Source organism: Barbatula barbatula (assembly GCF_947034865.1).
Source record: "Barbatula barbatula genome assembly, chromosome: 5".
Taxonomy (NCBI): domain Eukaryota; kingdom Metazoa; phylum Chordata; class Actinopteri; order Cypriniformes; family Nemacheilidae; genus Barbatula; species Barbatula barbatula.
In genome coordinates this window covers 7844517-7869727 of record NC_136769.1, presented here as the reverse complement: position 1 = coordinate 7869727, position 25211 = coordinate 7844517, and the positions used below count along the sequence as shown (strand labels likewise).

General features: G+C 40.2%; 1 protein-coding gene across 8 annotated transcripts in view; it reads left to right on the top strand.

Annotated features, from left to right (window-relative positions):
• Positions 1-25211, top strand: part of hdac5 (histone deacetylase 5) — a 57908-nt gene that overhangs the window by 31206 nt on the left and 1491 nt on the right. For 3 of the 8 annotated variants that reach the window (XM_079457603.1, XM_079457605.1, XM_079457600.1), the window contains 24 exons: positions 5220-5494; positions 5586-5730; positions 7609-7714; positions 7955-8088; positions 10300-10431; positions 10941-11053; positions 13362-13478; positions 13616-13856; positions 13948-14153; positions 14243-14527; positions 17235-17397; positions 17487-17620; positions 17831-17951; positions 18454-18503; positions 18908-19015; positions 19121-19176; positions 19350-19437; positions 20080-20199; positions 20292-20389; positions 21535-21653; positions 21910-22043; positions 22372-22456; positions 22592-22748; positions 22840-23471. In XM_079457603.1, coding sequence (XP_079313729.1) covers positions 5220-5494; positions 5586-5730; positions 7609-7714; positions 7955-8088; positions 10300-10431; positions 10941-11053; positions 13362-13478; positions 13616-13856; positions 13948-14153; positions 14243-14527; positions 17235-17397; positions 17487-17620; positions 17831-17951; positions 18454-18503; positions 18908-19015; positions 19121-19176; positions 19350-19437; positions 20080-20199; positions 20292-20389; positions 21535-21653; positions 21910-22043; positions 22372-22456; positions 22592-22748; positions 22840-22879 — 3227 coding nt within the window. In that variant the 3' untranslated portion in view covers positions 22880-23471. Of the gene's footprint in view, positions 1-5219; positions 5495-5585; positions 5731-7608; positions 7715-7954; positions 8089-10299; positions 10432-10940; positions 11054-13358; positions 13479-13615; positions 13857-13947; positions 14154-14242; positions 14528-17234; positions 17398-17486; positions 17621-17830; positions 17952-18453; positions 18504-18907; positions 19016-19120; positions 19177-19349; positions 19438-20079; positions 20200-20291; positions 20390-21534; positions 21654-21909; positions 22044-22371; positions 22457-22591; positions 22749-22839; positions 23472-25211 lie in introns of those variants that run through there. The other 5 variants (XM_079457602.1, XM_079457604.1, XM_079457599.1 and 2 more) reach the window with 3 other exon arrangements.

Below are 25211 nucleotides of genomic sequence, written 5' to 3'. Positions count from 1 at the left end.
GAAGACAAGAAGAAACAATGGGTTTTATTTGTCGTTTTTCACCCAAATATCAAACAGAACGCCATATGAGTGGTTTAATGTGATAGACGTCTACCCATGGGCCATGAGCCAGCTATATAAAGATAGGGTTTCAGTAGGAGATGGACTGCTGTGGTCTTGGTAGTACACAGTTGGGCGGAGAGGTGCAGGGAAGTGTTTAGAGGAGATTGGCAAGTTCTAAACTGGAAATGATTGACAGATTTTACACAACATTTTACTAGTGGGCCAATAAATAATCATATTGTATATGGCGGTTTTACTGTATACTAAAAAACGTTGCTTATGGTAGAAATAACATCATTCATATGGGTAAATAGATATTCTCATAAAAAACAAATCTAGTTTAAATAAATGAAGCTTGTGCTTCTGCAAATCTAGAGAATGTCAATATAAATTCTCTATAGTTTGACAGATGCACTACCAAGTGCACTAAATGCAGAAGACATTATCATTATACATTTTTATGCTATATCTTTTTTTTAAATAAAAACCTACAAAGATAGACCATGTGCTCTGGTGTTAATGTTATCGTAATGTTTATGAAGAGTTTGGTTCCAAAATGAGTTAATAAAAAACACGATGAGTTATGTCATCGTGTTTTTATAGTGGTTTAGCTGTGTTTTTTGAGTTATTGTGTCTTAAATCAATTTGGATTGATATAAATTGGAATGCACAATAAAAAAAAACATGATTTTAAAGAAAGCTGATCTCATTTTGGAACCAAACTCTTCTATATATGTGAAGATTTTGTAAATACTTTATTTGACATTAAATATGTATGTTTGTCTATTAAAAAAGAATATCAGTTTCACAAAATGATTGCATTGTGAACCCTTGTTGTGTTAAAACCAGACCCGATTTAACGCTTACAGTGTAGTTATGCTAGGAATTGTTCTTTCCCAACTGCTTACAAACTAATTTAAGATAAATACTGCATAAGTGGATCAAGTGTAGATAAATACACACAGGCACCAGTTTGTAAAACCAGTGGCACGGAGCGCTACAGGGAGCTATTTCTTGCTATTCCTGCAGGCGATTAGTATAATCCACAGAGTACGATATAATCTGATGAGCGGTAAATCTGGCTACTGAAGCAGTCGGGAGACTCCATCCAGACACTTCATTGATTAGTCCTCTGTATTTCTCCAAACACCATTTCATTTATTTTACCCGCTCTGTCTTACACTCGTCTCTTTATAGTCCGGCCTCACCCAATACTTATGCAAACCCTTCTTTTATATTTGATGAGGAGCTATCTCTCCTGCTTTCTCTCTCTCTCTCTCTCTCTCTCTCTCTCGCTTTTATTTTCATCCTGTCAGGTTACAATGCTCTTACCTCTTTGGTTAATACACTGTAAGTACCTCTGTAGAGACGTTTTTACGGTTTAACCATTGTCCTCATTTGAATATCAGCATTCTGGCACCGAGGAAAGTGCACTGAGCAAAAGTGTGTGTGGTATTTCATAGAAATATCAACATTTGTTTTTCGCTAAAAACTTTAATTGTATTTTAACGACATTTTGGGAACCTGGAAACGTAAACTTCTGTAAAACAATACTGTTGTTTTCGCAGCGCAAAGCACAAAGAACACGTGCAAACGGTTTTGCGCATTACGTGTTTCAATATACTATCGTGACGTCAACTACTGGCCTAATGCTATGTGTTGTTTGTTTTCGCAGATCCGTGTGAACAGTGTTGTTGTCTGTAAACGAAATGATTCAAGAACATACTTTCCTGATTTTAGTCCAATGTTGTGTGTAAACGTGTCATTATAAGGCTTGTTTTCAAACAATATAGCAGCGAAAATGATCTCAAAATGTGTTTTCTTACTCTATTGATGTATATTTTGGCCGTGAAACTTATTGCAAAGTATGTTTTCTAAAGCAATAGTTCTACCTTGATATTATGACAAAAATAGCAACGAAAGAACAGATTAAGGATATGCTTTTTGCAGCGTGTGTGTGTGTGTGTGTGTGTTATACAGTACACAATGTCTTTGCATGCTTGATTCTTATGCCATTTTGCGCACACGTGTGAGTGCGTGAGCACTGCAATAATCAGTCGAGCCTCCCCAAAGGAAATTGCCTGGAAACCCCCTCAGTCTCTGCCCACCTCCAAACCGAGGACTTCCTCAAAGCCTCTCATCTAAGAGAACCTCCCTTTTTCCTTTCTTGTCCTTAATGTGTTTTTCATCTCCACCTTTCAGCTTAAAAAAGCTTCTTCACCAATAACCAGTAATTTGAGGGAGGGATGTAATTAAACTGGACGCGATGTTTGAAAAAGGAAAGATGTAAGATGTGACGGAATTGCTGTTGTCCTTTGGGAGTTAATAGGTAGGAAGGCTGTCTTTAATGGTCCCTATGCTTGCTAATTAACACCTCAGAGGAGTTCCTTTGGGATGTAGGAGTCTGTCACTACAGATGTTGTGTTTGGACTGATGCGATGAGCCGCTGTGTGCACCGTACACTACCGACAAACATGCAATACAAAACATCTACTGGCAATTGATGTTTTTAGAAAAAGTTTTGTTTCGTACTTTAATGTCACGCGAACTACTTCACATGATTTAATATAGAGTTTATATGCAAAACCTCACATTTAATTATGCTACTATGTTTTGGTGTTATGAACTCTTTATGTATTTACGTTACTTTTAATTCCTCAGATGCCTCTATGTACCCGAGAACTATCAGTTAAATCCTTCTTTCGATTTTTTGTGGTTGCTTAGTGTTCTTGGTTGTAAAAACCAAACATTATGCAAATACCATTACATTTGAATTGCAGATGCGATATTTATTGCATGCATTTTAACTGCCCCGACAATCTTGTCTTTTTTAGTCATACATTATCAAGATGGTATTCGAATTCATTTTATTTATGTAGCGTTTCTCATAATGTGCATTTTTGCAAAGCAGCTCTACGGAATGCATTTTAGCACAAAAGGGGGGTATATAAAATCATATATCAAAATAAAAGTATATAAATAGGAATATCATATAACATAAAGGTTCTTGTATACACACACACACACATATATGCAGTATATACATACATATACGTATATATAAAAAATATGAAGAAATGTTGTTTTTTCATTAAATACGACTGAGGCAGAGAGTGGTAAACTCCACAGGGTGATATAAGAATTATGGTTGCGATGCAGGAAAGCTGCAGGGATTGCACATACTAAGGATCAAAATGTTTAGGATAATGCAATGTAAGTCGCTTTGGATCAAAGCATCTGCCAAATGCATATATGTAAATATGGTTCACGTCACGGTCAATCCTTTTCTTCCTAAACATTGTGTCAAACGAACAAAATTCGGAATTAATCGGTGGGATGTTCTTCGATTAGGATTTTTCCAAACTAACACATTCCCTGAACCCTTTTATAGTACTCACTTCAAGTGCTCTATCTGCCAAATGAGTAGGCTTCTATAATAATGCCCACTTTCAAGTAGAATTCACCCGTAATCTCATCGATTATCCACACGGTGCTTGATTAACTCTAATGGGACCTGTTGGGCCACTTGATCAACAAAATCCACTTATTTCTACTATATGAGAAGCACCCTCGCCTTCAAGCTATGAGATATCTAGGGAAATCTGCTCATGTGGTCAGTAACAGGAGCAGTAGCCCGGGCGACCTCGGCTGGCCAAGCACTGACGTCAAAGGCTTGACACAGTCAATCGTCCTAAGGGCGTGAGGAAGACTATATTTAGCTCCTGACTGATAAAGGGTGAGTAATCTGATTTTCATGTAAGCCGAACGGTTCCGTCAGGCATCCAGCAAAGAAACCGGATCATTAGCGTGTTGGTAAACTTTAGACGTCGTGGGGAGGGCGAGCCGGGCGACAGCAGAAGCTGAGTGACATGTGGGTTAATGTATTCTATGTGACCGCCTGCTTTGTGGCGTACATAACAGTGCATACTTAAAAGCAGTAATATGGTGTGTTTGAGATGAAGTATAACGTCATGGTATTATCGAGACAAAATGATGGTCATGGTATTATCGCAACTAAATTCACCTACAATCTGTACTAACTAGTATTTGAGATTTGGATTGATGTATCCCAAATACTTGCTGAAAATCCAAAACCATCGTCCTCTATTCAATGGTAATATTGGTATTTGAAAAGAGAAAGAGAGAGAGCTGCTTTTAGGATTGTGGTAATCCAGGGCATTACCTTGACCTCCTTTAGGTTATAATACTGTAACTATAAACTTTTAACCATGCTACTGCCCTTCTGTCAGTAGGCCATGGGTGCTTTTTGCAACGCCAACCTGTAATCTGTAAAACAGTTTTAGCATTTCTTCAGGTTGACCTTGATGGATAAAACTGGTTCAAGCTCAGTTGGATGAATTCCCATCTGGCTTGGGATATAAAAGATGGAGGCAGTCGACATTTGTGCACGTAGAGCAAGTTACATGGATGAGCAAAGACAAATGCCAACCTAACGTTTCTGGGCACGTCATAGGTGCGCCCTGTCAGAGACACACAAGTCTTTGCTTATGTAACCAGCTGCTCTAAACAAGTTGTAAGTTCAAGTGCCAACATACTTATTGAGGATTTTAGTAGGGCAGGAGACGGGGAACAGGTTTGAGGTGACCCTCTGCAAACAACAACAGAAACCTCGGACCGTTGTGTGTTCTAGGAGTGTTTCTTCTGCGGTTTGTGTTCTGCTTTGGTTTGAAGTGTTCAAATTACATTGGATCAAGAAGTAACTTGATTAAAGTAGGATGGGATCAGGGAGAAATGGTAATATTCCTGTAAACATTTTCGTTTCCAAAACATTGTTTGGTTTGTTTAAGCGATTTAGCTTTTACCTTAAGACTTTCGGGTGTTACTACCTGTTTTTCCAAACAAATCCTGAAAGACAGGAAACTGGGATCATGGGATGATTGATGTTTTTGGGAAACTATTATTATCATCTTTGCAGTCCTGAAAGTACACTCTTTATTAAAGGAAAAGTTCACCCCATTGACATCCATTCTATGAACACAAAACCACAGAGACATTTCTTCTTTTTTGTTCCACACAAGCAAAAGTCACGCACAAGTTTTGAATGACATGAGTGAGAATAAATCATTTCAACACAAAGATTTTTTTCAACTCAACTATTCCTTTAAGATTTGAAGAGCTCATCAACTTCTCTAAACTTCTACCAACTCTCTATTCAGCCGTGGATGTGAAGACCTTGCTGCCCTCTGGGATGCAGAGCCCAGTAGGAGGTGGTGGAGATCAGAGCGGAGGGCCGGTGGACCTACGTACGGACCCTCGTCTGAGCGCTCTGAGCGCGGTGGACCCGACGCTGAGAGAAAAACAGCTTCAACACGAGCTCCTCTTGCTCAAACAGCAGCAGGAGCTCCAGAAACAGCTGCTGTTCGCCGAGTTCCAGAAACAGCATGAGGTTTTGACGCGCCAACATGAAGTGCAGCTACAGGAACATCTGAAGGTAGGACCCGTGATGTTTATTTGTGTGGAACTCCATGTCTATGTACACATCTTAAACTTTGACCCTTGACCTCTGATGTGTTCTCAAACAGCAGCAGCAGGAGATCCTTGCAGCAAAGCGTCAACAGGAGCTGGAGCAGAAGAGGAAGCTGGAGCAGCAGCGTCACGAAGAGATGGAGAAACAGAGATTGGAACAGCAGCTCATCATGCTTCGAAACAAAGAAAAGGGCAAAGAGAGTATGTGTTTTTCACTTCAGCAGTTTATTTGTTGTTTCGGCACATCCATGACCTCATTTCCTGTGTATTCGTGTTAACAAAGGACCTTTTTATCACCCAATGGATATTATTATTACTTTTCTTAGGCACAGCAATTGCTCTCTAATTTACTGGTGCATCTCAAATAATTAGAATATTTTGAAAACCGTCAATATTTTTGTCACTCATTTCAGAAAGTGAATCCCATATATTATATAGATCCATTACACATAAAGTGTATTATTTCAAGCCTTTATTTCTTGAACTTTTGATGATTATGGCTTAAGGATAATGAAAATTCAGTGTGTCAGAAAATTAGAATATTACATAAAATTTGTTTTTTTTAAACAGAAATGTCAGGCTTCGGAAAAGTATGTTCATTTCTATGCACTCAATACTCGGTTGGGCCTCCTTTTGCATGAGTTACTGCAGTAATGTGGCGTGGCATGGAGGCAATCAGTCTGTGGCACTGCTCAGGTGTAATGGAAGCACAGGTTGCTTTGATAGCGGAAGGGAGTGCCTAGAAATGAATATACTTTTCAGAAGCCTGACATTTCTGTTTAAAATATCATTTTTTTATTGATCTTATGTAATATTCTAATTTTGTAATATCACTGAATTTTGGGTTTTCATTATCTGTAATCACCAAATTGTCAAGAAATAAATGCTTGAAAAATATTTAACTCTATATGTAATGAATCTACATAATATATTGGTTTTACTTTCTGAAATGAGTGACACAAAATATTGACCCTTTTCACGATATTCTAATACATTGGGAGGCACCTGTATATCCCAGCCCAATGGACAACAAGGTTTTTTTGTGTCACAAAACACACGAACATACTTTAAGCAAGCTAGAAAGTGTCCAGTGCACTACAGGGGACGCTTTCTACTAAATGCCAGATGCATTTTTTAAGTCGCAGCATGCGAACACCTTATTACAGCAGCCACATAAAACAGGCCTTTTATGTACACAAAAACATTCTGTTATTCAGCTAAATATAATTATTAGTGGGACTTGCTTAGGCAAGCGTCACGTCACTAGTATTGGTAATACTAAGGATGTGGATTGGAACTTTCCAATAGTTTTGCTATAGCTATGAATGATAAAAAACCAAACAAACCACTTGAGTTTTTTGGTCAAATACAGTACATTTAAATTATTACAATCACTTGAAACGAGAAGTTTAAAGTTCATAATTTAAATCTCTAAAAAAATATACATTCACACAAAAGCTTTGTCAGCATCCATGTCTATTCCCAGGAGTACCTGCTATGAACATTTTACCCTTTTTATCTTATACGTTTGCAGCCCTTGGCTCATTGAGGTGGAGTGTTTTTAACCTGATGGATGAAGAATTGGCAAAAAAACGAAATTCGCTAGCCAGGCTTAGTGCTGTTTTGGCCTGAATCAGTATGCATCCACTTAACACGCCCTAGCGACTGCATAGCAACGAGAATTTGGGTGTGATAAAGAGTAAGGACATAAAAAGCATGTTTTTTCATGCCAACTTGCTACTTTTTACATAAAGTCAAATCTATAGTGTGATTATAGATTACTTTAAAACAAACATGACTCAATGTGTCAAAGCAACAGGGCTGCACAATTTTGAAAAAGAAAAATGTGAAAACTCGCTACATAATGCGTCGTACAATATGCTTTAATTGCATTTGTGCACTCGTGGTTATTGCAAACCGTTGCAATATGATATTCCGACTATTTCAATGTACTGTGCAGCCATAAATTAAGTATTATTTGTTGCGCCATCCTACTCCCACAATACCAGAGATGACGAGTCTTCTTTTTTCTCCAAACACAAATCCCTTCTGTTTTCTCATTCTCTTCTTCCCTCTTAGGTGCCATAGCCAGTACTGAGGTCAAACTGAAGCTGCAAGAGTTCCTGCTGAGCAAAAAGGAACCCGGTCCTGGTGGACTCAACCATTCCTTCCCTCAGAAGTGCTGGTGAGAGCCTGAATCCGACACATTCTCACCCTTAGACCTGAATTCACAGTGCTCCATTTTCAAAACTAGTTTTAAATTAAGTTACCAGACTCAAGAAAGTAGGCTTCTGCTGCATAATGTGAATCTGCTGGTGTTTATGAGCACGCTTATATTACATCACGCCACATTAAGCTGTTAATGGGCCTCGTTGGTACTCGAGTTATGAAATTGCGATGGCTGAGCGTGTGTGTGTGTTTGTAGGGGGGCTCACCATACGTCCCTGGAGCAGAGCTCCCCTCCGCAGAGCAACACACCAGGAACACCCCCCTCCTACAAACTCCCCCCTCTGCTGGGAGCCTACGAGGGCAAGGATGACTTTCCTCTACGTAAGACCGGTGAGTACACACACTGTTACCTTTGATTGTGTGGGTATTTGTGTGCAGGTGTGTTTATGCATGAGATGTTGTCATTTCACGTTTACTGTGATGATAAACTGATCGGGAATTTGAAGATAGAAAACTGACTTTAAATGTATTCTGTCATCACTTATTCACCCTAAATGCCTCTATGTGACGCTTTCTTCTGTGGAACACAGAAGAAGATATTTTGAGAAATATCCAGTCAGTGGAAGTCAACGGGGCTGAAAGTTGCTTGGTTAGCAACGTTCTTCCAAATATCTTTATTGTGTTCTGCAGATGAAAGAAAGTCATTCGGAATGACATAAGAAAAATTCCAAATACTGTAATGTACTTTATTTGTTGAGGCAGCCTGTGCATAATGCCGCACTGAGCTCAGTTGGAAGAATTCCCAACTGGCTTGTGATACAAAAGATGGTAGTGTCCGCCGTCCTGTCATCATTTGAACACAGGTTACGGTAACACGGACAGATGAAGAAGAAACGTCAGACTAACTGCTGTCATAATGGTCTGCATGCATCAGCTGGGTCTCCCTTTTCTCCATATCCCATTCCCTCTGAAGTTCTTTTCCTTTTCTGCATCATTTACTTTTATATTCACACAATTCTTATTATTTCTTTTTTTTAACCAATTATATGAAGGGTTAAAATTGTCACTGCATTGTCAAGTGTTAATGGATTTAATAATAACAATCACATACGGTAGTGGTTTGTGTGTAAATCTGAGGTCATTATTTCTGTTCTTGAATGACTGTGTATAACAATGCAGGGGTATGCGCAGGTTTCACAGAGCTCGGCGCAAGGTGTGTGTGTAGGGATAGAGACTTTTCAGTGAGAAGTCTGCAGGTGTGAGTCATAATGAGTCATCGGTGCAGCGGACCTACACACACACTGTGGTCATCTGCTCTTCACTCTCATAGCCATCAGCCATACTCTAATACACCCACACTGTTTCAGCCAGTCTGTGTTCCCACACACACACACCAACATTTGCTATCTGCATTTTACAAACGGCTGTCTTACACTGTCACACCTACACTGCTGTATAACGTTCTCCTTCATAGAATTGACACACAAATATACCAGTCTGTAAATAGACAAACAGGCTTTCAACGAAGACTTCAGTGCACAGATAACGTGATGTATGCTATCTCATGCACTCGAGAAACTGTTAAACATTTACTCCATATAACACAGCTGTGGTAATACTCGACAACAGTCTCTTCTTACGTAATGCGACCTCAGTCTGTGTGTGTCCTTAGATGCTGTCTCCACCCCACGCGTCTCACACTTTTGTTTTAAATCTTATTAAAGCCACACTAAAGACACTGATAGCATTAGGATTAAAAGCCCTATCTTCTCTGCATGTCTACTGACGCCATGACGCACAAACCGGCAAACGGGTCTAGGACAGGCTGCAATTTTTAAACTGGCAAATCCCATTTTAGTTCAATTAGGTTAATTTGCGCCGTCATCTCTGGAATCAAATTGTCAGGCTGTAAATATAGCTTGTATCTTTAGGTTTGTGTGCATGCGTACGTGTGTGTGTGAGTGAGACAGAGATGAGCAGTCGCTGTCCATGGTGCTGATGCACAAAAATTTCGCTCGTACTTTTATACAGTAATTTAAACAAATACTTGACCATTAGTGTTATGGCACGTAATACAAGCATAATACTTAAAATTGTGCAATTTATTGACATATTTCACAGTTTTTGCCTGATGGACAGATGGATAATCCCATAAAGTTGCATTGAAGGAGACCCAGAGCCATATATTAAACAGAATATCAACAGAGTTGGAAGTAGGTTCTTGGGCCACTGAGCAACCACTCAGACTGCATAACAAGCTCAGACTGCAGCTTTTGCCAGAGGGGATCTGGATCCCCTGGATAGGCCTTGTTTCCCTCCGAGGTTTTTTTTCTCCTCCGAGGGAGTTTTGAGTTCCTCGCCACCGTTTGCATACTACTAGAATTTTATAGTTTTATTTAATTAACACTGCACATATTAATTTACAGTCTGTCTTATATTTGACCTGTGTTTTGACTTACACAACCTTATATCTTTTGCTTATAGTCAATGTTTTCTTGTATAGCTGCTTTGTAACCCTAGAAAAGATGGCAGCAACATCCCATCGGTGTTAACTTAACATTTTGCAAATATATTTTCTCGGTCTCTCTCTTTATCGCTTAGCTTCTGAGCCCAATCTGAAGGTACGTTCACGGTTAAAACAGAAAGTGGCCGAGAGAAGAAGCAGTCCACTGCTCAGGCGGAAAGATGGGACCGTGATCAGCACCTTCAAAAAAAGAGCGATCGAGATCTCAGGTAAACAGTTTGTGAGAAGAAAACCCTCAGGCATATTATTCAGTGTCATTCCGGTAAGGTTAAAAAATACAAGTAATTCAAATTATCACCTCGGCACATTGTGTGAAAAGAAGATGGAAGAAGTTTAGTCCATGCAACAGCTGGTCTCGGTTTTATTTGAAAGATCCAGACTGGTTAAACATACAAAAAGCTGAGGCCAACTTTGGTTATAAAAAAATTGCACAATGTCAACCCTGTTACCATCATTTTATATAGTTAACAATTGATCATTTTAAAAATAGATACTTGTATCAGCATTATGTTCTCTTTCAAATAAACATCTAATAGTTTCACAATCTTGAGCGTACGGCTCGTGAATTAAAACTCTAAAGATGTCAACCCTGTTACCTCGCTATAGGTAAATTACAGTAAATGTTACACTTTGTTTTAGCTTGAGGCACAGTGCAATTTATTCATACAAAATCTTTTTGCAACGATGCAGCTAAAATGTGCTTGTGTGTGTGTTTTAGTGTCCTCGATGTGCAGCAGCGCTCCTGGCTCGGGACCCAGTTCTCCAAACAGCTCTAACAGTGCCATCGCTGAGAACGGTTCGAGTGGCTCTGTCCCAAACATCCACGCTGAGGTGAGAGACTCAACCCACACACACACATACACACGTACGCTGTTCTCACTCTCCCCTTGCTTCTCAATAGGGATGAAAAAAGACACAATAAATTGGCCTCACCTAGATAATGACACTGTTTCTATGGAAACAATCTACCTTATGATGCCTTTCAGTGGCCTTGGCTAACATTGGCATGCTAATCCTTAAAAACAAGTGTTAAGGGTATGGGTGGTTTCATGGTGTGCTGTCTGATAGAATGGTTTTAGGCTGTGTTGAAAAGACGTAGAGCAGCAGGGAGCTGCTTGGGGGGCCTCAAGGACCACCTTAACCTTGAGTGAGAAAGTTGGATTTAAAATGAATATCTTATATGCCATGGTTGCAAAATTTATGAACACATCCAAATTTAAAGCTCATGCAAAAAGTTATTTAGATGCAACTACTTTTCATAAAAACAATGTTTGTTTTAGGATTCATTTTTTTGCGGTGGAAGGGCTGAGCAAAGGGGTTAATGTTCACATTCATTCTTTAACAAAATGTTGCTTCCGCCGAGATAAGTCAAGCCGAAATTACTTTAAAAAAAAGAGAGACAAAAGAAAAAGCGTCCGTTGAGTTCCTCAATGAAAAATCCCAGTCTGTTTCCTTTGAATGGGTGACGGTGATGATGATGTAAGAACGGTCTCATTAGTTCCGTATGGCATGTACCACTCCCCAAAAATAACCTTAGATCATTATTGCAAAGCCTCCGTAGCCTAGCAATACAACCGCAGGAGAAGTGATGGATAAATGTGAGAACAGCGTGCTGACATCATCGCCGCTGCAGGTAATGTGCTCCAAATGTCACTTTTTCTTATTCGTGTTTTGTATTTTCTTAGTATAACCTTTGAGTCCAAGCGAGAATGATGTGGCTCTATGAACAACTTTTACTGAGAAACTTAAATTGGGTCTTTGGGGAAGTATAAACGTTGGATTTTAAAACATATCCATTGGTTTTGTTCATTGGCTGTTGGAGTGGCTGCACTCCGTCGTGGGTCAGATAATGGCATTACCAGCACACAGCTCTTTTTTCTGAGCTCCCTGTTTGACTGGTTAGAATTAGAAATGAATAAATGTAAACCCTGTTGGTTTTATCTTTGTTCAGTGGCCCTGACCAAGCCTTGAATGACCATAAATGTCTGTATTGAGCAGGAAATCCGATGCAGTTACTTGCCCTGTTGGTCCAGTGCCGCTTTGTCAAACATTGTACATGTTTGGATTATGTTCATGTGTTTTATACCTTGCACACTTTCTGTGGTATATTGAACATGGCTTGCTTTTGCTTAAATGTCATCAAGATAATGTTATCTAGCTGACTATGAATGTGGTTTGGTCGAAATTAAGAGAGCAATTTGCGAATGTCTTAGATCATATACAATCAAAAGTGTGTTTGTGAGCTGTCATGGAGTTTAATGATAAAAGCTTTTATAAACTGGCTGAATTAATAGTTTTCTGTAGCTAAACTATATGTTTATGAGTGTCATTTGAGCTTATTTATTGAGCGTTATATTTTGGTTACTTTAATGATGAATGGATAGATGTGAGGTTTGGAGTCCCATATAAGGAGATTACAATTCTTATGTTAAATGTGACCCTGGAGCACAGTCTTAAGTGGCCATTTTTTCATCCAATAGCCGACAAAAAATAGTATGGATCAGAAGGAGCGATTTTTGTTTTATGCCAAAAGTCATTAGATATATGAAGATCATGTTCCATGGAGATATTTTGTAAATGTCCTACTGTTAATATATCAAATCTTCATTTTTGCGAGTAATAAGCTATGCTAAGGACTTCATTTGGACAACTTAAAAGGCGAATATTTCGATTTTTTTGCACCCAGATATTGTCCGATCCTAACAAACCATTCATTAACGGAAAGCTAATTTATTCCCGAAAAATGATTATGTAACCCATACATTATATATTGTATATATATATATGTTATAAAATGTTTTATATTAACATTTGTTTTATACAAATACGTATTTACATAAAATAAACATTTAAATATGATTATAATGTATACATATTAATTTAACTGTAATTCTTAATTTACTGAATGGCGCCACTGAAATTGTTTTCGTTTTTTCGATGTGGCATCATCCATTCTCAAATACAGGCAATCCACACGCACATTGTGTCACAAAAAACCTCAGCGATGAAGGATTTGAATCTGAATCTGTGTTTGGGAAGTCTTCCCTAGAGAACACTTCCTTTCTTTAAGTTTTGTTGTCTAAAGCATTCGTGTTTGTCCTGTGGGATTCACATTTTCCACTGTGTCTTCTGGCAGCAGTTGCGTTCTCTGCATCAGTCTTTGACTGGAGATGGGACACCGAGCCCCCTGAGCCTCTACACATCTCCATCTCTGCCCAACATCTCTCTGGGACTTCCTGCCAATGCACACATCACAGTGAGTTTCCTCTCTCTCGAGTCGTTCTTTGTTTTGTTTTAGATTTATTATACAAAGATTAAATTCAGTGTTACTAGAAGCAGATCAAGTTTCACAACCTGAAACATTTCAAACTGAATGGTTCACCTTCATTTCAGGCTCCTCAGAAACTCAGTGGCCAGCAGGAAGCGGAGCGGCAGACCATCCAGAGCTTGCGTCAAGGTGGGGCATTGACCGGAAAGTTCATCAGCACCTCGTCCCTGCCGACGTGCCTTCCCGTGGGTGCGCCCCACGATTCCGAAGCCCCTTCGGCCGCTAACAGCCACAGTAGCCATTCCTCGCTGCTCCAGCATGTTCTGCTTCTGGAGCAGGCTCGTCAACAGAGCGCGCTTCTGGCAGGTACACACTTGAACGTAGCTACTGCGTGTTTGTACCCCTTCTATGATTTAGCAAAGTTCACACCTTTGTCCTTATTACTGTACTTTTATAGTTCCCATGTACGGACAGTCTCCGCTGGTGACCGGCGAGCGGGTTTCCAACAACATGCGAACGGTTAATAAGCTGCCTAGGCACCGGCCATTGAGCCGCACGCAGTCGGCGCCCCTACCGCAAACTCCGCAGGCCCTGCAACACCTCGTAATGCAACAGCAACACCATCACTTCCTAGAGAAACAGAAGCACTACCAGCTAAATAAGGTAGTGTGCGCTATAATGAGACATTTGATCATCGGCTAACTGTTCAATTCTGTTTTGATTGTTTAATAAGATTTGGTCACTTTCTTAAGATCCTCATCAAAGGGGTGGAGCTTCCACGACAGCCTCCCACTCACCCAGAAGAGACGGAGGAGGAGCTCACGGAAACTGCAGAGATGCAGGAGGAGCGTGGGGAGGGGCCCGATCATGTTAGGGAGGGGCTACAAAAAGAAAGCTCCGGTGAGACCACGCCGCCTTCGGAAAGACTGGTCCCGTTAAAGGGAGAAAGCACAGAAAGTGAATTAGAAGATGATGACGATGAAGACGAAGCAATTGAACTGAGGGAATGCGACGAAGAGGGCGCCCCCTATGGCCAGGTGAGAAGAATGCTGCTTCTCATCTGTTTTTCTATTATTATTTTGTCATCTACTGTTCTTTTTTTTATATTCAAATTTACATCAATGACCAGTGCGTCTAGCGTTCTATATTTATCCCCAGACGCTTTCCTTTTTGCACTTCATTATCGAGTAAGGTTCAGTTTCAGTCAGCAAATTAAAAGTGACTGCGCATGAGTCATACCCCAAAACCCATGCACGGAATAAACCAGCAATATTGTTTATATTGTTTAAATCGTTGTCAAACTAAAAGCGGCTGCGGAATAGTGCCTCTGCGGCACCGTTGGGCAACTTTTCAGATCCATCCGAAGTCTTCACTGTCGCCGCTCTTCTCGAGAGCTTAAGTATGTAGGCAAGTATACGTTGAGTGTTTGGACGCATATGCGGGGGCTCGGTGACGGGAGATCGAGGGTTTCCCTCTCAACGAGAGCGATTGCAGCTTTTTCACCCCCTGAAAAGGAGGGATTAAAGAGGAAGATTGCTCTCTTCTCTGCCTCCCACGAGTGACTCACCACTGGATGCTGAAGGGGGAAGAGAGATATAAATGAATCGTGAATTGCAATGCATTCATTCCACTTTTTATGACCATCACTGCATCAGTAGTTCTTAAAGGGATGGTTCATCTCACGTTATTCCAAACCTGCAAGACGATGATATTTTGATCATCAACATTGACCCCCATTGACTTCCACTGCATATTTAGATATTTCTGAAAATATACTTTTTCTGTTCTGCAAAAGGTTTTCAATGACATGAGTGTGAATAAATGATGATTGAAATTGTATTCTTTTGGATGAACTAAATATAAATTTAATACCAAATTGTAGTGACTTTATGCTTCATGAATTTGGTACTCATAGAGTACCACAAGGTTTTAAAATACCGTAGTATTGCCATCTGATACTATCATTGTACCGAGGTAACCTGTCGTTAAAAGCTTCATGTGCCCGTTTTTTGTAGCCTATGCTCTTGTCAGTTTGTTTCCAGTGGATGTAAATACGTACGTAACGATACCGCCACTGTACTGACTCATGCAGTTGCGCATTCAAAACCCTTAATTTGCATTCCAGGCAGATTCATTCGTTTCGATTTTAAAACAGATCCCACAAGCACACATCTGTGAGAGAGGGAGGAAGGAAAACAAGTGAATGAGCGAGAGTGAATGAGAGAGAGAGAGAGAAGCCTCCTCCTCGATCTCTCTCTGCCTGCAATCATTGAGAAAAACATATCAAAAGAGCACGGCATTAGAATTCAGATAGCATCCCACCCGCGCCGCAGCACGCACACACACACACACACACACACATCTACACATATACTCCCCCGTGAATGGACCGTCTCTGACTCATCTCTCCTCGGTGATTCATCCCCTCTTTCAGACCCCGCCTGCGTTCGCTGCCCCGCACTTCACACCCAATCACAGCCCACCGGGGTGACGTTACACACTGCAGTGTGTTTATGTGTTTCTGTGTCTCTGTGTGATGAAGTGACACGTAGCCGGTGAACCGGTGATATCTGAAAAACAATTCGGACCTCGCAGCTCATTCCTTAATAAAACACCCCCGCTCTTGGTCTTTGCTTGTATGCCCTGGTGTCTTGAATACAAATTGAGCTCCCATCACCTGCCATAGTGAGAGAGAGACAGAAATGCGGCATGGCTCTAGTGACTTGAATGAATACGAGCGAGTTGGCAGGAATCGAGAATTGTGGGTAATTTTGAGAGTTGGCATACCTTCAATGTCTTGTACAAATACAGTCTAGTAAAAGAAATCTTCTGCCGCATGTGTTTCCGTTTCACGTTGCACCGCATCAGCGCCTGTCTCCATGCACTCGCTCGCATACTCTCTGTAGCCTCATTGGCTCGTTTGATGTAAAGCAGACTCGGAGGCTGTTTACTGCAGGGGACTCTTGAGTAGATTTTTGGCAAAGCTTCGCTAGGTTTGGGTGAGATGCTCCAGACCATGTGCAAGGATTGATGTTTAGACTGTTATTATTTTAAAACACTTGCAAGTTGTTCGCTGGTCGTAGCTGACGTCTAACGCACATCGGCTGCTTGGTTTAAAGTTAGCCTGTGAAAATGTGTCCTTTTTTAATTAAATGACGCTAGTTTGCATTCTTTCTGAAGTCATGTGATCTGCATTTCTGCTTTGGTTGATCTTGGCTGAAACCTTAAAGGAACAGTTCACCCAACAATGAAAATTCTGCCTTCATTTGCTCACCCTCAAGTTGTTCCGAATCTGTATGAATATATTTTATTCTGATGAACACAGAGAAAGATATTCAGAACAATGCTTCCAGTTTTGGCCACCATTGACTACCATAGTAGGATTTTTTTGTAAATTGTTGAGCAGAAAAGAAGATATTTTGAAGAATGTAGGATAGCAAACTTTTGACTACCATTGTCATTTTCCCACTATGGAAGTCAATGGTGGGCAAAACTGTTTGGTTACAAGCATTCGTACAAATATCTTTATTCTGTGTACATAAGAACAAAGAAATTAGGAACAACTCGAGGTTGAGTAAATGATGACAGAATTGTCCCTGATTTGACTCCAGTGAAAAGGTTACTTACACATGACTTCAAATTGACTGAATCCCAATAGGTCATCTGAACTGAACAAAACTGATTTAAACTAGTGATCTGAATCTGGTCCAAAACTAAACCGAACCCGACATCTTTCTTTCGCAGTATTTGGACCAGCATGTGCAGCAACTGAATGTGTTCCAGGCATCTCTGTCCATCACAGGAATGCCGCACAGACCCCTAGGCAGGGCGCAGTCATCCCCTGTCACTTCTAGTCTTAAAGGAGCGCCCATTACTGAGCCGCCCATCAAGCATCTCTTCACGACAGGTACACCAGCCAGCTGTCAACCCAAAAGGACTGTAGAATCTGGTATAAAATATTTTATTTATCGACTGGTGTTTGATTCTTATTTGCAGGTCTGGTTTATGATACATTCATGCTGAAACATCAGTGCATGTGTGGGAACACACATATCCACCCTGAGCATGCTGGGCGCATTCAGAGCGTTTGGTCCCGGCTACAGGAAACAGGCCTGCTGGGTCGCTGTGAGGTGAGTGCGCCACCTGCTGGTAAGGTGATAGACAATGCAGTTTAAATTCAGAAAACACCTTTTTATTACGTAACACGCATTATTATGAAAGTCAAAAATAAAAATTCTGTTATCAATGATTCACCCTCGAGCTGTCACAAATCTGTGTAAATGTATTTGTCATTTTTGGGTGAACTATCCCTTCACGCTGTTGTTGTTATTTGTCCGCAGAGGATCCGAGGAAGGAAGGCCACGCTAGATGAAATCCAAACAGTGCATTCTGAGTACCACACGCTTCTCTACGGCACCAGCCCCCTGAACAGACAAAAGCTGGACAGCAAGAAGCTTTTAGGTGGGTTTTAAAGCTCTCCTTTAGGTGTCTTGATTTCCTTTCTCCACAGAAAACTTCCATTGCACATTTCCTGCATGTCACTCAAGCAAACCTCCTCTTACAGACGGCTGGGCTTTTATTTAGGTCCTAGACATTTGCCCACCCTCGCTTCTGAGTCACCAGCAGAGTGTGTATAAATATATATATATATGTGTGTGTGTGTGTGTGTATGTGTGCGCGTGAGGGGGTTCAGCCGTGGACAGAGTTGTCGTTCGCCATCGCTCTCCCACCTCCACTTTTATGCCAAACTCACTTTGAGAATGTGCAGAATGTTTGAACTTGGACGCTCTTTGTTGAGCAGCGAGACAGATGATGGTTGCGTCACCGCCGAGACTGAATTAACATAGCCAATTATGTAATTACCTGAATAGATAAGGTGCGAACAACAGATGTGAGCCTAAACATAACGCTCTGTAAATTTAACACCCACGGACTTTTAATTTCTCCTTTTTTTCTCAACCAGGTCCAATAAGTCAGAAAATGTATGCGGTGCTGCCGTGCGGAGGCATCGGGGTGAGTTTTACCCGTTCATCTGTCCATCCATCACATACAAACAAATATGAATTGACATTCACAGTGACTTGACACAATGAAGCCTATATAACAGGACATAATTTCACAAAATGAAAAGTATATTCGGTGTGAAGTAATGACTTATTTTCTATTTGCATTTGATTGGATTGTAGAAAATGGGCTGTGATATTATTGAATTAGAAGATTATGAAACAATCATTTCATATTTACAAGTATGCGTTATAAAGTTTACATTAGATCAGTATATGTGTGATATCTCAGTATTATTGTAGCAACAAAAATAACATTTATTAAGGGAGTACGTGGGGTGAAGTTGAATCCATTTGTGTCATGTCATCATAGCGTCAGATAGTAATATAATGTTGTGAAAATGTGTCCTGTAGGTGGATAGTGACACAGTGTGGAATGAGATGCACTCGTCTGGAGCCGTGCGAATGGCTGTGGGCTGCGTCATCGAGCTGGCGTTTAAAGTCGCTGCTGGAGAGCTGAAGGTCCAGATTTTTTGTCTTTGTGTTTTTTTATGCTCTGGTATTTTAAACGTATACATTTCTTGTACTCGATAAGAATGTCTTACGCTGTCTTTGTTTGATTTACAGAACGGTTTTGCAGTGGTACGTCCTCCGGGTCACCATGCTGAAGAATCCACCGCCATGTAAGTTCAGCTGTTTTGGAGTCTTGGATCTAACCATCTTAGCACTGTCAGTTGAACATGTTAAATTTTAACTTTTATGCAAATCTTGATAAGAAAATCTCTTGTAAAAAGTAACAACAAGAATGCACTATTATTGTTCTGATGTTCAACATGATGGTGCCCTCATTCTGCAGGGGTTTCTGTTTTTTTAACTCCGTGGCGATCACTGCCAAACTCCTACAGCAGAAACTTGGAGTGGGCAAGATCCTTATCGTAGACTGGGTGAGTTCTGAAATCTTTCAATTCAAATGTGCTTATTTTGCATTTTTTTAACAATGTCAGACATTTGTTAGATTTCAAATATATTTCAAATAGAACACTGTACATGGTATGTTATTGCAAAATGATTGTATTGTCCTTATAAATAGATTGTATTCTAATAAAGTGGGTTTATTTGACATTTTTTATAAAATAAAATACATTTAGTCAATTAATATGATCAATGACGTGTCATAAACTAGACATCTTTTTAAGGGTCATTTCCATGTAAACTGGAAAGGGCCCTTAAAAAGAAGAGAAAACAACATAAGGAATGTAGAGAATTGGCAATAATACTGTGAAAGGTGCCTTAGCATGACACACTGAAGGAATGAAGTGAAAACGTGAAGTCTTTAAGATGGTAGTTGTATCCTTCCAAAAAGCTATATTAAGAGAATTTTATTCTTTACGCTTATTAAGCCATATTATGGTTCTGATTCATGGTGCTATAAAAGCTCATTTTAATGATTATGTAGAGGAAATTATTTTCTAGATTTCATTTTGAATACTAAATAGTTTGACAAGAACTATTTGTTTGATCTGAGCTGTTACCAGTATGTTTCGGTTTCACGTATTTCAAAACTGGCTTCCATCCTGTTTTTTTAGGATATTCACCATGGAAACGGGACCCAGCAGGCTTTCTATAATGACCCTAATGTGCTTTACATTTCACTACATCGCTACGACGATGGCAACTTTTTCCCAGGCAGCGGCGCTCCTGAGGAGGTAACACCCTCAATAGGACCATATCTAGACATCTTGAAAAGTGTCAAATTCTCAATTGTTTAACCGTTCCTCTCTTGTGGGGGCTTCTGTAGGTGGGTGTGGGCCCAGGAGTTGGCTTTAATGTCAACATTGCCTGGACAGGGGGAGTAGAGCCACCTATGGGTGATGTGGAGTATCTCACAGCATTCAGGTGAGTTGACATTTGTCTTTCTTATTTTAACATTTTGCTCTCTAAGAGCTTTAAAAAGCATTGACATACAGACCACTTTAGAAGATGGAAAAAATGCTGGTCAAATTCTGGTTTCAGTTTTTCATTATTATTTTATTTCACATACAGTGTATAATTAAGGGTCAAAGTTTATTTGACATTTCGATTCCGTTCTAAATGTTCTGTTGGCTGTGTAATGTTCAAAAACAGAAACAGGAAGTGCTTCTTACATTTTGCAAAATGGTCTGTACATTGCAAAATACAATTTAAACTCTTTAAAGTCGATGTAATGCAGGCAGTTTCTGTCAATCTCATATTAAAGGAGTCATATGACGGAATTTCATGTTTTGCTATTGATTTAGTGTGTTATACAACCGTTTGTTGGTTATATAACACAGAGTCTGGCCTCCGCTGCGCTTTCATATGTGTTTTTTATCCGCTCTATCCATTATTCAATCTGACACTGCTGTTATTAGTGTACTGTTTTTGCAACTTTTACAACAAGAAACGTCTTCGAGTGAGAGGAGAGATGAACTGACAGTAGGCCTTGTCCTGGAAGTTTGCGGTTATTGAATGGGACGTTACATTTTCAAGTATTGCATACTTCGTATCTTTATACATTTATAGACACATACAGCTGTACGATTATTTCCAAAAACAGGCGACCTCCTCAACATGCGTGCGGGAGGGCGGAACTAAAGCACATAATACATCATCGATTTACGCCTGCATAACTGTTGATTCACAATAAGTTCATGCGGTGTACCTTATGCACGATTGCCAACAAAACATAGACATACGACTCAGTTACACTTACCGCATGTGGTTCATGACCGGCTCCTTTTAGCTTTGGGACCGTTCCATCTGTCAGTTTCAAACGATCTGCCAATCCAGCGATCTATCCAACGTTTATATAACATCCATCACTGAAATGCCGTGAACAAACAAATACAGCTGAACGAAGGATCACATTGGCAGACGTGCTCTTTCTCCCACGTGCTTTCCGGGAGAATTGTTCGATAATGGACCGATGAAGTTCCAGGAGCTCCAGGGAACCAATAAGTCTTTACCATTAGATCCTTGTTAAAACTGGGAGATGACACGTTTCCTGTCTTGTTATCTTATAGGACTGTGGTGATGCCTATAGCCAACGAGTTCTCCCCAGATGTGGTGCTGGTGTCTGCAGGCTTTGATGCCGTGGAGGGCCACCAGTCGCCTCTGGGTGGATACAACGTCACCGCCAAATGTAAATACATTTCTGTCATCTAAACCAGTCATCCCCTTCAGACTCTGTGTACATTTCAATGGGCATCTCTTCTCTCGTGTCATATTTACTACTAACATGCAAGAAATGATAGATTTTTACTATTAACTCAAATATATTTTGATTCTACATTTATGTAAGAGCTCTGTTGGATGCCTGGTACCTAAATTATAGGGTCAAAAAACAGGCTGTCAGTGTGTTTATAGTTCATGAATTACCCAGCATGCTCCTTGCGTAGGTTTCGGCCATCTAACTAAGCAGCTGATTAAGCTGGCCGGCGGCCGCGTGGTTCTGGCGCTGGAGGGAGGTCACGACCTCACTGCCATCTGTGACGCATCCGAATCCTGTGTGGCCGCGTTGCTAGGAGACGAGGTGCCAGTCAAACATTCACACACACGTTGGATAGATACATTTAGTGAAATTATTTGAATAAATGTCCCATATTAAAGTGGTATAATGATTTTGGCTAAAATGAACATGAATTTAAAGTCGATGTGTAATGTTATGCATTTGAAAAGAAATGAGAATAGCATCTAAATAGCGCTGGTGAAGAAGGTCGATCGAGCGGTCTGGTATCACTCAATCCCTGGATATGTGTTGGTGTTTGAGTACCATCAGACCGCTGGATGGCATGATGGACCAATCAGAATCAAGATTTCCAGAGTACTGTGTAACAATGTTGTTTTTGTGTGTGTTGCAGTTGGATCCTTTACCACTAACAGTACTTCAACAGAAACCGTGTCCAAAAGCTACAGCCTCTTTAGAGAGAGTCATTGAGATCCAGAGTAAGTCAATGAATTTATTAGATATTTATTGCTGTAGTAATTGACGTCCAAAGTACATAAATGTCCACAGTTGTCAATCAGGACGCGTTAACACCCACCAGCTGAGTTCCTGATTTTGCATCTCTTGATCGGTAGGTAAGCATTGGACATCTCTTCAGACGTTGGCTCCTACAGTGGGTCAGTCTTTACTTGAGGCTCAGAGGAGAGAGAAGGATGAGGCGGACACTTTGACTGCCATGGCCTCTCTTACTGTGGACAACGATCATATCACCTGCACAGAAACCAGCAGCGGGTACTGCATCCCGATTGAGACACAATGCCTGCCTAAAAAAACCAAGAAACTCAACATAACTGTTGTTTGTAACCAATCGTTCCTTTTTCAGATCAGCAGAAGAGCCAATGGAGGAGGAGCCTGTGTTGTAGAAGTGCGAGTACATCACTGCTCGGACCTTCTTATCCACGCCTGCTTGGCACAGGTCACCTTGACGTCACGCCTCATGTTCCTCCTTCCAACTCTTTGATTGGTTCCCTCGGTCCTTCACTCATTTCCAGGTGCTTGACTGACACGTTCACAGTCCGCCCACTTTCGCTTTTCTGAGGTTAAGCATAGCCGGTTCCGAAAGGGGACAACAAGGCATGATGGGTATAACAGGACCATTCCAGTGAGGGTAGGGCACCATAATCCCTCCCACTCGGAGGTATCCACCTACTTGCGGCATAAGCCCCTCCCACTCAGAGGTCTCCGGTCTGCAGCTATACATACTTGGAATTGTAAAGAACCTTTCGAAAAGAGGCCTTTGGTTTTTTATCGTCGGGGATGTACTTTACAGAAGTACATCCAAACAAGAAGAGACGGAAGGGAAGAATAAATCGACAGCATGGGGATGTTGTCACACGGAGGACCGCAAAAAAGCTTTGTTTTCTGTACAAAGTATACGACATGTACAAAGTTCCAAAAAAGCCACCAAGCAGCAAAAATTTTTCAGCACAAACCACACATATACACTCAACTTATAAAAAAAACACTGTTCCCGACAGAGGAACCCAATGTCGTGTTGATACACCACCTTTTGAAGACAAGTATACTAGTTTACACTGTACTGTGTATCGATTATTTGGTATACTTGATCATCTGTATAATATCCTGTTATGAAAAGCACACAACATATGAGAAATATATATATATATATATATATATATATACATATATATAAGCATATATATATGTAGTTTTGTGTGTACTGTTAACACATTTAAACGTACAAAAATTATAGAAATACTTTCTAGCCCATACTTTTCTTATCAGCTGTGGTTGTACATAAAAGAGCCTACAGTCTTTATCTAGAATTCAATGATGATGGTTAATCTTCTCCCCCATTTTTGCCTCAGAAAAAAAACGTTTTTAGAACGTACAGCTTTGCTTTAACACACTCGCACATAAACAATGGCAGCCCATTCGTTTTACCATGAAATGTGTAAAATGCAAAGAACGGACTTTGAAAATGTCTATCTTGACTTTCACTCGAGGAGGATAGACATAGTGGTAACATTTTCACGAGACTTTCTTTTCCAAGAACTCGGTGCCTTTTATACCAAGGAAAATATTGAAAACACCAATACTAAACGAATCACAAATCCTCAGACTTAACTTTCATTGATTTGTTAGTTTTTTTTAAATTGCCTTAATTTTTCGAAGAAAACGAAGTTTAGCCATGACTTTGAAGAGCACAACCATACTTTATTTTCCTCCTGCCCCGGTTGCTTTCCGTTTCTCATTGTTTCCTATCGTTTTCCTGCAAGGGATACACGTGTTGTTTTCTTTTGGTTAGATTTTTTTACTTTAAACGAAAGAAACGAACGATTGCTTTATTTCTCAGTCCTGTGCAGTAGACTAGCACATGACGTGAAAGTTTGGAAACACTGACAGTGTCGTGACCAACTTCTTAATTGTTTCTTTACCTTTATTTTGACGTCACCTTTCTTACGTTGTTTGGCTCCCCTGCTCCACAACTCATTTTCTTTATTTCCAAGGCGAGAGAGTGTTGGTGGTGATTGTTTTTTATTAAAAACATTTCTTTTTTAGTACAAAAATGTAAAAACAAACAAAAAAGAGTTCTGTAACAGTGTTCATTTTGTCTTTGAGTTCTAGTATTCTCTGATCAAGAATGTACAGTGTGGTACAGATGCTACTAATATTACAGATGTTCGGTTTTGTCACTGTGCAGTGCATTTGGCATTTTCCTTTTTTAAAGACGGTTTCTTTTTTCTGGCAATAAGAGTGACTAAGACTTTTTAACACTAAAATATACAGCGAAGCTTTGGGTAACGTTTTCATCATCTTTTGAAATGGCTTAAGACACGGATGTTATTTCACACTATAACCCTGACATAAGAATCGATCATTACATTTTCACTGTGTAAAAACAGGGGCCTTTTGGGGGTCAAAACCTAAAATAATATACAGCATTTTTTAGGCAGCAAAGAAAATATGTCACTTTTAAAACCTCTCAATGCGTCCATGAAAGAGGCACCATGAGTGAACTGGGTCTAAGCACCATCTTGCACTATTACCGTACTGCAGGTCCGAATCCAACCACATCTTTTGACTTCTCAGACCCAGATTTTGAAGCATGTGACGCGAGTTATCTCAGCAAATACATCTGAATTAATTGTCAACTCTCTCGTGGACGTTTTAGCTGTCAGCGTTTCTCTTTGTGTGTTTTCATTGATTGTTGATGTTGAAACGTCACATCCG